The 13,460-nt window shown below is 43.0% G+C and overlaps 1 protein-coding gene across 1 annotated transcript in view; it reads right to left on the bottom strand.

Annotated features, from left to right (window-relative positions):
* Positions 1-13,460, bottom strand: part of KBTBD12 (kelch repeat and BTB domain containing 12) — a 46,022-nt gene that overhangs the window by 7,714 nt on the left and 24,848 nt on the right. Inside the window, exon 5 of the mRNA XM_019536842.1 lies at positions 10,167-10,364. Within this exon, the coding sequence (XP_019392387.1) occupies positions 10,167-10,364 (198 nt within the window). The remainder of the gene's footprint in view (positions 1-10,166; positions 10,365-13,460) is intronic.

Here is a 13,460-nt window from a genome sequence, read left to right as displayed (position 1 = left end):
CCCTGCAGCAGCCAGCAGGGACTGCCCAAATCTGTGGAGCTCTCCAAATCTTCCAAATCGATTTGGAGAGCTTCGAATCAATTCAGACTTTTTAATTGGTCTCCTTATTTGATTCGAATTCGGAGATTCAGCTGCTGAATCGGGCTGAATCTCCTCCAAATTGAATGAGCACCCGAAGCTTCGCACAGCTCTAATGAGAATATCAAACCTTGCAGCAGCTCCTTCAGAACATACAAGTAGCATCTGCTTCCATTTTACACCTGAGGAAACAGAGGCATGTGAGATTAAAAGAGACCCATCAAAGGTCACAGAGCAAGTCAATCTTTGATCAGAGATTAGTGTCCGAGCTGCTGCTTCTCATCTGCAGGTTCTGCACAAGTGCTATTCCTCAGTCAGTCCCCTCTCTGAGCAACTGCTGAGCTCAGTCCTGGTGTTTTTATCCAACTGACCTGCCTCTTTTCCATGTCTGACAGGCAAGTCTCCTGAATACACCTGTCCTACATCAGTTTCATAACAGCCACTAAACCTCTCCCTATTTAAATACTGACCAACCTCTTTCCATGAAAGAGGCATTAAAACACTGCAAGGTACGCACCATCCCTATCACCCAACCTCTAGACTCTGCTTCATTCTCCATCTCCCCCTGCAATTGGCATTTAACAGCCATACCAAAGCTACTTTGCTTCAATTTCAGCATGGGGTTTTTGTTTTCAAATTTTTCCTCTGTAGGCCATGCTCTACACCAGAGAACAGCCAGTAATCTCTGCACAACACATGACTAACACACTGTCACTGATCTTCATGGCATAGCTGCTCTCATATAATTACCTAGCATAAATATTGAATGGTTTTAGGGAGGGGAGTTTGTGTTGCAGTGGGTTAAATCCTCTGGTAGCCTGTCACCATGGGATGCACAAAAACCTCATTGGATAAGAGAGAATTCACCAGGTCTTTCATCCTCGACCCTGTATCTGTGTACAGCTAAGGGCCAGATTACAGACTATTCCACATATGCACACAGAGGTATAAGAAGGAGGCTTAAGGTGGGCCCTCCTCCCCCAACCTGGCTTGAGAGAGGGAGCACCCTTGTGAAACTACCATGCTGCCCTTAAGCGCATGTGGGCTGCACCAATGAGTTGTGCCCAAACTATTACCCACTATTTTGGGAGTGTTTGCTTGGCTGACCCAATGTAGAACAGGCTGAGACTTAGTGATTTACCTGCTTGCCAGCACACGCTGCCCCAGCGCTAGAAGCAGCACAGAGTATATCCTCAAGGACATACAGAGCAGGGGGAGCACTGTGGGGGCAACCTGGTACTTGGGTTTACAAGACTGTATTATGCTCTAGTAATATACAGGTCCATGTACTGTATGAGTGTAAATACAGTACATATTACAATGCTGGGAGCTTTAGACATTCAGATGCATAGGCAGGTGTCCGCATTACACTTCAGAAAGACAACACTGCCAATCTGTCCACTTTGCTTAATATCCTGTGTGCTCAGGCAACCTGAAAATGGCAGGGAATCAATTACAGCAGCTCCTGCAGCATTTATTTTCCTTGTAGTTACCTGCTTCAGTTTTAGTTGGCTCTCTTCTTTGAGATCAGAGGCCATGTGGTCATTGACAGGGGCACATAGGAAAACAGACTGTAGACAATAAGCTGCCCTCCACAATGGGATATCAGTGTACAGGCAGGCAGCTTTAATGACATGGGAGCAGAAGTTATTTCAATGATCTTTTTTTGGATTGTTCATTTTACCTTCAGGCTCCAGAACTTTTCTAGAGGTTTATACTTTTCAGGCCTGTTCATGCTCTCTTACTTTCATGTGTAGTCTTATCTGACCTAATTCTCATCAAAGTGAAAGGCAAAACTCATTTCCATTTCCATGATAGCAAAACTGAGCACAATGGTTTTAAAGGGATCATTCGCATGAACAAGGGCTTCAGGATCAGGCCCTCATGGGAAGAGAATTATTGGTCTCCGCATATGTTCAGATTATGTTGATAAATGCTTTACAAAGGGTTAGTAAATTATTAATTGATATTAGGCAAGTGATGTATACACAAACAATGTGTGTTCAAGATAATTATGAGCACATTAGTAGATGTTATATCAAGCTATAAGCTGTGTTAGAGCGGTAAAAACCCCTGCTCCCCGACAGGCCAAGTCTGTGCTTGATGGGCTAGGGCTGTCCCATGCAGCATGTGGAGTGAGGGATGGGGTTTGGCACTCTTGGGCAACCCTTCTGATGTCATGTGTCATGATTGCCCCTTGCACTGCCATACATGCAGACCCCCACACCCACATTACTTCATATACCCCAGCCATGCTCCCCCTACACACATGCTCCCCCTACACACATACCCCCACAAAGTGGGTACAAGAAGAATGGTCATTCCTCAAGGAAGCGATCCTAAAAGCTCAAAGGAAGTCCATAATTTGCGTAGATCTTGTAGGGGAACACCTACCAGAGCTGTGCGAAGCTTCGGTCCCTGATTCAACGCAGCAGAGATCAGGGAATTGAATCAAAGCAGAGGACACTTTAATATATCTGAATGGAATCAGAACCCCCCGAATTGATTCAGAGAGATTTGGAAAGATTTGGCAATTCGAACATAGGCATAGACACAGCTTTAAATGTTTTTTCTGTATAATTTTAGGTAGCAGGCAGCTCGTGAAACTGTGAGGGCACGTTGTAAACACAGAGCCAATGAGACTTGCTTGTCACCAGAAATTATAAAACCCCTTCTTAGGGGAAGGTTTAGCAAAATAAACCAGTAAATATTGTAAAGGTTTTTGATGGAAATAAAGACTGATTTAAAAAATATATTATCACAGGGTTTGTGTGCTATGCTGTAGAGTGGGCTGTCATTTTTGGGTGGGACAGAGCAGGTGGTAAATTTCCCAGAACCAGGGGGTGTGTTGTAAAGCAAGTAAACGTACCAGCAAAAAAATTTAGATATGTAACCAGAGCATACCTCTACATATTTTATAACTATAGGGATTCTCAGCAGACCTCTAAAGTGTGCAACACTCCTGAAGAAGGGTAGAAACCCTGGTCCATTTCCAGGTTCACTGCTGAGCACATGGAGGCCCCCACACACTCCTGTGGGATGCGCCATCCACCCCAACATCACAGCAATCACAAGCCACACTGGTACCTTGAAGTATGTAGAAAAAAGATTTAAAGCGGTGTCTACATCCGAATCACTGATTCTCCAAATTAGCATTGACACTTCAGATTTGGATTCAGCTAAATCAAATCAGGGACAGTGATCCAAATCAACAAATCGAATCACTGTCCCTGATTCAGGCTGAAACTGAATCCAAATTGAATAGGACCCACTTTGCACACCCCTACTATTAAGCACAGGCATTTATTTTCTGAAAAATAGATTTCTGTGTGTGTGTGTTTTAGGGTGGTGGCTTTTAATTTTGCAGAGGGGTTTTTAAAGGTTGGGGGCTCTTCAGAGTTGCAGTACGTGTATGATGTTAAATTTAGGATTCCATTTGTGGAAAATGAATTCTTGATGCTAAGATGTAAATTGTATATATTTCCTAAATTATCTCATGCAATAGATTCATAGATTCATAGATTCATAGACATCAGGGCTGGAAGGGACCTCGGGAGATCATCGAGTCCAGCCCCCTGCCCAAAGGGCAGGAAGTCAGCTGGGGTCATGGGATCCCAGCAAGATAAGCACCAGGCTTAACTCGTTCAAAAACCTAGTGCGTGCAAATACTGACATGATGCTCCAAACCTTAATTTGCTCGAAAGCCTAGTGTGTGAAAACACTAATGCGATGCTGCAAAATAAACAAGTTTAAATTTTATAAACCTATTTAATTTAATGAGGATTAAAACCTGTACCAGCAAAGAACATGGTGTTCCAGAGAATTGGCTCCCCAAAATACCAGAGGACCAGGAATCAGACCAAAGGCCTCTTACAACATTACCACAAAACCAGAGAAATCAACCTTCTTAAATATGAGAGTCCAAAAGGTTGATCACTTCTATCATGTGACTGGGGGTAGGGTTTGTCATGTCATGTGTCATGTGACTGGGGAAGGGTTTATGTCACATGTCATGTGACCTGGGGCCTGGGGATGGGATTTGTGATGTCCTGCATCATATGACCAGGGTAGGGTGGGGTTTGTGATGTCACATACCATATCAGGGGAAAAGGAGATGTCAAAGACCATGTGACGGGGCAGGACTTCCAGTCCCAAGATGGTGGCCTAGATGGCCACCTGTCAAATTAATGAGTTGGTGTTTCTATATAATACTTTCATCATTTATTACCCCCTTATAACCTATTCATATGTGAACATTTTTAAGCCGTGGAACTGAATTGCTCATTTCGTCCCATTAGATGTTCTGTCAGAATCAGACCTGGAGTGAGCAGGTGCAGTCCACCATGACTGCTGTGACCTGGACTAGCCTTATTTACGGCAGAGCATTTCTAGCTAATGAGGGCTGGGTGAGTCAGCAGCCATCTCTGGGAACAGAGCTCACCAGAGAGCTCTCTGTTGCACTTAGGTTTCTGAGATTGGACTTATACATTGCTCTGATTAGCGGACAAATTAGGTGAAAGATCAACATCAGCCTGGATTCAAGACACAGGCCTGAGAGATGGTTTAGGGCTGGCAGCATGACAGCAAACAAGGAACATATATTTATACAGAATACAGCACAGGGATCCTGCATCCCTCTTATTAATAGGAATTCAGGGATCAACGTTGTAGATAGGAGAACTTTAAATACAGTCTTCCTCACTGCCTTGTGCCTGATATTGGAGAAAAACAAGCACTGTTGCAAACAGATAGCAATCAGGCAAGAACATGCCCTCCTGCTTTATTTAACTCGGAACATAGCAGGGTGCCTGAGAAACAGTTTTGCTCCAACCACACATCCCCCAAAATTCACAAGTACAGTATTCATTGCGCCAGGGTCCTTAATATGTCTAAATTTAATTTGCTCCCAGTAATGTACTGTAACCACTCTAATCACAGACAAGGATAATGCTTCTCCATCTAAATCATGTAATGGATGAGACAGAGGGGAGCAACCTTTATGGTAGATTAGTCGAAATAAATAGCGGTTCAGCTAGTCCACTGTTAGAAAAGGATGGCCTGGAGAGGCAAATGCATTAGCTCAGCTGGAATACCCCAATTACAACATGACTCTGTATTACTTTAAACTAAATTCTGTCCCTATGTATGTATTTGCTTTCACTGTGCATGTACACGAGGAGGAGGAAGAGGCCAGAGAATTTGTTAGGATTAGGGACATAAATAGCTCTGTATATAAGGTTACAGTTGTACTTCAGAAGTGTCACTAATTTGGAACAGATACCACGGCTACTTTAATAACTGCAAGGATAGAAGTCACACCTCCTGCTCCAGAATCAGAGCCTTGAACTAAAGGACAATCTCCATTTGTGATATAGTATGGGGCCTGTGACACAGCTGAGTTGAGAGGTATAGTTAGCCATGTTAGCCTGAAGTCAAGTAGAAGGCAGGGTAGATTTACACCTTAAGAGTATAACCAAAATACTTATGTATGTGTGTGTATGCATGTGTGTGTGCATTATTAAATACATACATGCAGTTATTAAAATAGCCATGATATGTTTTAGTCTACTGTTACTTCTACAGTGCAACAGTAACTACACACGCGCGCACACACATACACACACACACAAGCTTTTGTGAGCAAGCTTTTGAGAGCAAGCTTTTGTGAGCTGAAGCTCATTTTATCAGATGCTGTGCTTCTAAGGAAGTAAGCTTCACCTAACAAAAGCTTGTGCTGTATATACGTACACACACACACACTCATACCCACAAACAGAGTATGTTACAGCTTGGATTGGCTACCATGCTTGTATATCATAGCCTTCTAACAGAGCCTATCAAGGCTGGTCACCTCAGCTGTGGCAGAGTAAATTTGTACCTTATAGATTAACCAAAGTAGATTTTATGTTTTATATATATATTTATTACACACATTCACACACACATATAGGTATGTATAATCTACTTTGGTTAATCCATAAGGTGCAGATTTACCCTGCCTTCTATACAGCTGAGTTGACCAGCTTTGATAGACTCTGTTACAAAGCTATGATATACAAACACAAGCTCTAACATACCATAGGGAAAATAGTATGTATTGGTTGCTGCATTTGAGACAGTGAAGTGAGTAGCTGGCATTTCAGATACACACAGTTCCATATCAGTGGAGTTATGTGATGAGGACAATAAGGGCTTTTAAAGCAATGGACCAATAATACCAGAGGTTGTACTTCAGGTAGGGCCTTCGGTATTTGAATTCAGATATCTTTTCTTTTGTCATGTATCCAAGGCTCTGTGAGTGTGTTGGCTTTGAATGATAACCAAAGCATATGCTCTTAATGAAGGCTAGCACTTAATTAAACAAAATAGTCACTTCAAAAGACCCCAACCCTACTACAAACCAGGCTCCCACTGATGGCATCTATTCACTCTACCCCCAGAAAAGGCCTAGGAAAAACATGCATTTGGCAATGTAATGTGAAGGTCAACAGCTCTGAGTTCTGGCCAATAAGCCACAGAAGCAAATATCCCACTACCAGCACGCAAACAACACATGCACATCTCTGTTGGTTTAACCCAAGAGTAAGAGTATCTCTTGGGTTAAAGAGTCCAAAAAAAAGTGTCAAAGAAAAAGGAAACTTGCCTGGCAGACATTTTATAAATATGTAATGTAATGCTGTATAGCTTAACAACTTCTTGCCACATCTTTCAGCAGAGCATACTAATGTGACTGCTTATACCATACATACAGACCGCAATGCTAAAAGCTGTCAACCTGTGCAGGTGTCAGGGTTTCATTTTATGTAAAAAAGCAAAGGAATTATAAAACGTATCAACAAGAACATTATGCAGTCAATCTGCAAAGGCTGGTTTAAAATCAGTAGCTATGGCAATAGCTCAGCAGAACCCTTAGAAGATGACTGGATGGCAATTGCCCATTGCATTGCACTGAAAGTTTGTTTACTTCATCGAGCTTTTACAGTGGGCAAAACTATGAACTGTGATGGACAAAAATGAATTATAAAACCTTTCTGAACATCTTTGTGGGTGTCACATACTGGTAACAGGCAACAGAGTATCAGAGAAAGAGATTTATAATTCCCTCCTGCCTTGATATTAGTTTTAGCTACTGGAAGAGCCAGACTAGTTAATATGTAAGCCACTAAAAAGAAGGTTCTCAATTCATGTTAAGGTGAGGTATTCAAGCAGACAGAAATCACATTCTGGTACCCAGAAAGGTCATCACCAGATATAAGGTCAGGGGAAGATGGTGCTTACCAGCAAGACAGCCTTGAGGAGTCATTATCCTAATCTGGACCAGAGCTCAGACTTTCCCAAGACTGCCCCTAAACAAAACCCTGCCCACTAGCCTCATCAAAGTCGGGTGCAGTTTCACCATTCAACAGGGCTGAAATGCTTTGCAGAGCTTATATCTCCTTGGGTCAGACTTGGACACAGTTTGGGCTCAGACCATCTTTGGAGCGGGGCTCGTGTGCTAAGCTCGACATTGATAGCCATGCTCAGATACCCATGTAGATTCAGCTCACTCTCATCAGGCCCCTTTGTGGGGTTTGAGTTGTTGTCTAGGAAAGCCAATCTATATTATCCCTGATTCTCCCCATAATCCCTAACTTTAGAACCAGTACCACTTTCTCCCTCTACTTTGCCTCCTTACCCTTCCAGCTACCAAATGGGGCAGGAGCTCATCAAATTTCCATGGGACTTGGGACTAAGAGGGAAGAGAGAGTGCAAGGCAAGCAGCCAGCATCTAGCGCTTGTCCAATGACAGATGACTGGAGTTGTTACAGTTGTCAAAATAATACTCTTTGTTTCTATCTTGACTAAAAACCCAGGAGGTTACTTACACAAAAACTGTATTAAAAGAATGTAGTTTTTCAGTCATGTCCTCAAAAGTTAGGAAATGCCAGATTTATGACAGTCTCTGCACTTTTTTGGGTCCCCTCATTTGTTTAATACAGGTTTTAATATGCATACTAGGTTTTTTTTTCCTGCAGGAACCGTGCCTCAGTGAATAGAATGAGCCCACTAGAAAGTACAATTATATTTAAACAGATGACTGTAAAACTGGCATTTTCTACCTTTCAAAGGCTTGATTTCCCTTTTAAATAACATTATTGTCATGTAGATTTTTGTATGCCATCATATATATCGCAGTGGTGCAACAGGAATCAGGATCCCATTGTTCTGTCATTGTACAAACACATTGCGAAAAAAATGCAGATTTTCGCCATCTTGAAATCCACACAGAGACTTTTTGACTGTTTCCTCACTTTTTGACTGCTTCCAATCTCGTCCAGTCCCAGTACTGGCTCTCTCTATATATGACTCAGTGCCAAAGCGTGATGGTGTTTTACACAGTGTGTTTCTATGGCTCTGAACCATAGTACCCTTATTCAGCAAGTTTTATACTAAACTGTTAGTCATAGTGAATGTAATTGCTTCATTTACTGACAGAATGGATTGATCTTTTGAGATTTGCACTGACTAGGTTTAGGCTTTTTTCCCCCTGAATGTTGGTGTGAGACAGAATTAGTAAAGCATGAGGGCACAGGGTGTTATCCACGGAAATACAATAACGTGTCATAGGCGCTAGTGCTCTGAGCTCACACGATTCTAAGCACATGACAACAGAAAGGTGATACCAGAACGTTCCTGTCAGAAAACAATTGTACTATTGTCTTCAGGAGATGACTTCTTTTTGCTTAAAAGCAGCAGTGGGAGGAAAGGTGAGTTGGAAACCAGTAGAACAAAACAGCACGAGAAATTTCAGTACCCAGACAGCTTTACCCAAGAGCTTACGGCATATATAACTGCAAGTGAAACCCATTGGGACTGGAGTCACTGCCATGTGGAGGATCTGTATCTCACAGTGGTACCATGTGCAGATCTTGGGCAGCGGTTGGTTCAACATGGCACTAGTACTGGAGAATGCATCTGCCTCACTGCTTTCTCCTAAAACATGAGCTATGATGGGGGCTACTATCAGGTGGCTTCATGTGAGTACTGGGGACTGTGCATGGGTAATAATAACAGTAATGTAATCTTTTATAGTGCTTCTTGCCTCAAAGGACTGTGGTGTTTTATTAACAGGGTACATACAAAACCACTGAAATGTGCAGTTAGCCAAGATGTGAAATGGCAGATGCCAGTGATTTGGGAGGAAAAATCACAGAGAGGAAGGATGGTCTATTTGTTAGTGAAGCAAAACCCCTGTGCTCAGTTCTTAGCTCTGCCACAGACTCCCTTTTGTGACTTTGGCAAGGCATTGAGGCCCAGATCCTCAGGTATTTTAGGTGTCCAATTCCTATTGAGGTGCCAAACTTTCACTGAATTGTCAGGAGTACGGGGTGCTTAAAACCTTTCAGAATCTGGACCTTAGTCTCCCTGTATACTGACTCCCTGATCATGATAGAAGGGGAATAATAGCACTTCCTACCTTACAGAGGTATGATGAAGAGAACTCATTCAATATTGTGCGAACCTCACATGCTCTGGTAATGGAGTGAATTTAGAGATGTCTGGCAAAGGACAGCCAGGAAGAGCCCTAGTTTTAGAAAAATATCTAAAAGTTCTTGAAGGAGAAGAACATAAATGTATGACTAGTTCCTGATCTCATTTACACTGATGTAAACCCAAGATAATACTGCTGAAGTATGAGGAGTTACTTTGACCTCCAGCCCTGGAAATGTTCAAGAGCAGATTAGACAGCTATTTGACTGGAATGGTTTAGTTAGGGATGATCTTGCCCTGAAGCTGAAGGATGGATTGGATGACCTTATGAGATCCTATCCGGCCTTATTTTCCTACGATTTGGATAGAGGCAACAGAGATTAGTACCTGGTCCTTTTGTATTTTAGTTTGCGCTGAAAAGATCAGCTGAGACTAAACCTCGTGGAACACAATATACATTGCCATTAGGAAGCAGAAATGCAGAGACGCTGAATCAACTCTGTGGTTCTGGAGAGTGTGTGATTAAAACTAGGTCACCTGCTGAAGGTCTGTTAGTGCCGGGGAACAGAAAAGGTGAATTATGGATGAAACCAACTCTGGTCAGATTTGTGTGGTACCTGCTCCACGAAATCCTCCGCAAAGATAGAGCTTCCCCTCCACAGAGCCAGCATTGGTAGAGTTGGTTCGCAAGGCGAGGAGAGGAGAAGGCATAGGAGGCCCATCCCTCCAGAAGTCTCCATCTGGGTTATAAATCTCCACTGCATCAAGACATTTCCGTGCCTGCCCCCTGTCTCGACCCAGGCAGCCAATTCCACCTGGGGAGGGAGATATATAGAGATTAGGCAGACGGAGAGGTCACCAAGACAGGAATGCAGCAGCATTGGGATGCCACTGAAACACATTGCTTTCTATGGAGTTATTTTTAATTTACATGCACCTGTTTCCCACCCCCGATAGATTTTTTTCCCTCTTTTAATTCCCAGATGCTGTCTAATAAGATTTCCTCTAACCAAAAGCCACAGGATCTTCACTACAGAATTCACTGCTAATTTAGGGAGTGGTTCTGTTCTCAAACCAGAAATGGCAGGAAGAACAAAAGAAACTTTCTCCAAACCCAAAGGTACACAGTCCTGTTTTTGAAGCACATGGTAGATTTTGTCTGTCATTGTCTGTAGTGGCCAGATCACACTGTCCTTCTACTACAAGGATCAAAAAATGACTTTTGCAAAAGGCAGTGACCATTGTTGTTAATGGAGAGTTTGGAGGGTTTCACTTTTTTCAAAGACAGGAAGGAGTTTCAGAGAGCAAACTGACTGCAGATAAAAATACTGTCCCTAAGAAAGAGAGACAAGACAAGCCCTACTAGTGAAGGGTTAATCAAGATAAATACCTTCTATGTTTAGGATGCTTGACCTCCTAGCTGCTGCTTGTTTTTAAGACTTAGTGCATCAGCCTGTAGACATACCTACAGTGTCACTCTGTGCTACCCTGTGCACTAACACTGTACTGTAAGCATTGCACTTCCAAATCCTTTCCAATGAGAGAATCCAGGTTTTGAATTCGCAGCCTTTTCATCTGAAGGATTGATATGCTGACGTGCCCTAGCAGGTTTCCCATCTGTGCCAGTGGATACAATACCCTGTAATGAGCACTGATGGCATGCTAAAGCAGCTCTTTTGTGTATGTGCGTATGTGTGACCACTTTTAAATATAAAATGACAGCAATATTCATGCAATTTCCACATGAAGGGCCAGATTTCCAAAGGGGCTCCAGCTACACATGCAGGACCCCACAATTGTGCAAAATCAAAATGGATGCTAATGCAGATAATTACCCACTTATTATGTGCAGAAGGGAGCACCAGCATATATTGCTAGAACAGTTTTGGGGGGAGGGGCCATTCAAAATTTTGGTTGCTAGTGTAATGTTATGAGGATGGTCAGTCAGTGAGATGAGCCCACACTGTTTAATGTTTTAATTACAAAAAGGTGTTTTTTTCAGCTGCCTCTTCACTGGGAATATTTTAACTTTTTGGGCAGTCTCTAAAGGCATTTGCCAGGATCCTTGTACAAGTAGAAGCTGTCATGTCCTGGACTCATCTCTTTTCTATTTCTGGTTAGTAGTTTATAACAACCAAAGATAAGATGAGCCATTCCTACTTTTACATTGAATCCATGGCAGCAAATTGGCACAGGAGTTTGAGAGCCTGGCACCTGAGCCCAAGAACATTCATGTCAATAGGGCTAAGTACAGATAGTCAAAAAGCCTGAGGCTAAATTGATTCAGTCTTTGCAGATTAGTCTATGCTGTGTAGGTTGAACTGATAAGCAAGTGAACAGACATTCACTTTTGATTCAGAAATGCAGCCATAAGCTTGCAGTGGCCCAAGCCAGAAGCTGGGGGTGGGAAGGAAGGAGGGCTAGAGCATACCTTCCTGCTCAACTGGAGCAGACAGCTTGGGCTAAGACTAACTTGCCAACCTTGGGGGGGGAAGGGGGTGTTGCAGGGGTGGTGCAAAGCAACCTGGGATGCTGGAGTTCTGTGAGTTAACTTGAATCTGGAGGGGATCTGGGATAGACAGTCAATAAACCAATTTAACTTAAGTCAGTTAAGTCTAATATTACATTCATCCAAGTTTATTTTAAACTAGTTTTTGGCCACTTTGAAAGTGATTTATGTGCACTGAGCTTCTGGGCTATGTACAGACAGTCAAAAAGCCTGAACTGATTCAGTCTTTGCAGGTTAGTCCAAGATGCAGAGATTAAACTGAGAAACAACTGGACAGACATTCACTTTTGATTCAAGAAATGCAGTCACATGCCTGCAGTGGCTCAGGCCAGAAGCTGGAGGGCACTAGAGCACAGCACTCTGGCATGGGCTGTGGCCAGCCAGCATGGGCTGTGTGTTTGCCTTCTCTTCTTGCTGCCCCTGAGGTCTCTGGGATTTGCAGCCCTCAATCACAGCAGTGGGACTCTGCAGGGTTGCTCATCACTTCCTCTTTCTGGTTCCAGATGCCTCTGGGATTTGTAGTCTACAGTTGCAGCCAGCAGTAAGTTTTTAGCAGGGCAGTGTAGGGTAGCTCTGTACTCAGGGGAAGAGGAATTTAACCTCCCACCCTGGCCCCAGACCCCAGCCAGGCAGACCCTGCCTCTCCCACCAACCCTTCTCTGCTGGGGCAGACAGCACAGCCCAGCCCAGGGCTGCAAAGCATGCTGAGATTCTGGGGGACTGTGATTTAACCTGAACCAGGAAGGAGTCTGAGATAGAAGATTCATAAACCATTTTGACCCAAAACAGTTAAGTCTGATACTACATTCAACCAGGTTTATCTTAAACCAGTTTCAGCCATTTTGAAACTGATTTATGTGCACTGAGCTTCTATTATATTACAGGTTTAAACCAGTTTCTGATGATTTAAACTGGTTTATGTGTAATTTTTGTCCCTAGCCCTGTTGTGTTATGGATTTGAGCTAGTTTCTGATCATTTTGATCAGTTTATATGTAATTGCTGTCCCTAGCCTAGGAGTCCTCCCACTCACTGAGCAAACCCAGTGCTGGGTGTATATCATTGATCAGAGAACTATATGAGCTCTCCTATCTCATCATCAAGTACCAGTGCTTTCACTTAAGGCGCTCTCAGTTGAGAGGACATGAAGCATGTATACCTTAAGGCTACCAAGGATATTTATCTCAAAAGTTCTAACCTGGAAGGACCAGGGAATTTTTTAGTGCTTGGCTGCAGTAGGGCAGCTAACGAAAGCAAGCTAGTAGAGCTTCAGCTTACAGAAGGCAATGAACACTGCTAGATTGGGAAAGCATCCAAAGAACAGTAGTAATTACTAGGGCTGTGCAAAGCTTCGGTCCCTGATTTGATTCAGCGGAGATTCAGCCCATTTTGGTGGCCAAATCT

The sequence above is a fragment of the Crocodylus porosus genome, unplaced genomic scaffold (genome assembly GCF_001723895.1).
Source record: "Crocodylus porosus isolate Cpor-Errol unplaced genomic scaffold, CroPor_comp1, whole genome shotgun sequence".
Classification (NCBI taxonomy): domain Eukaryota; kingdom Metazoa; phylum Chordata; order Crocodylia; family Crocodylidae; genus Crocodylus; species Crocodylus porosus.
The sequence above is the reverse complement of the archived record's forward strand: the minus strand, read 5'-3'. Positions and strand labels throughout refer to the sequence as shown.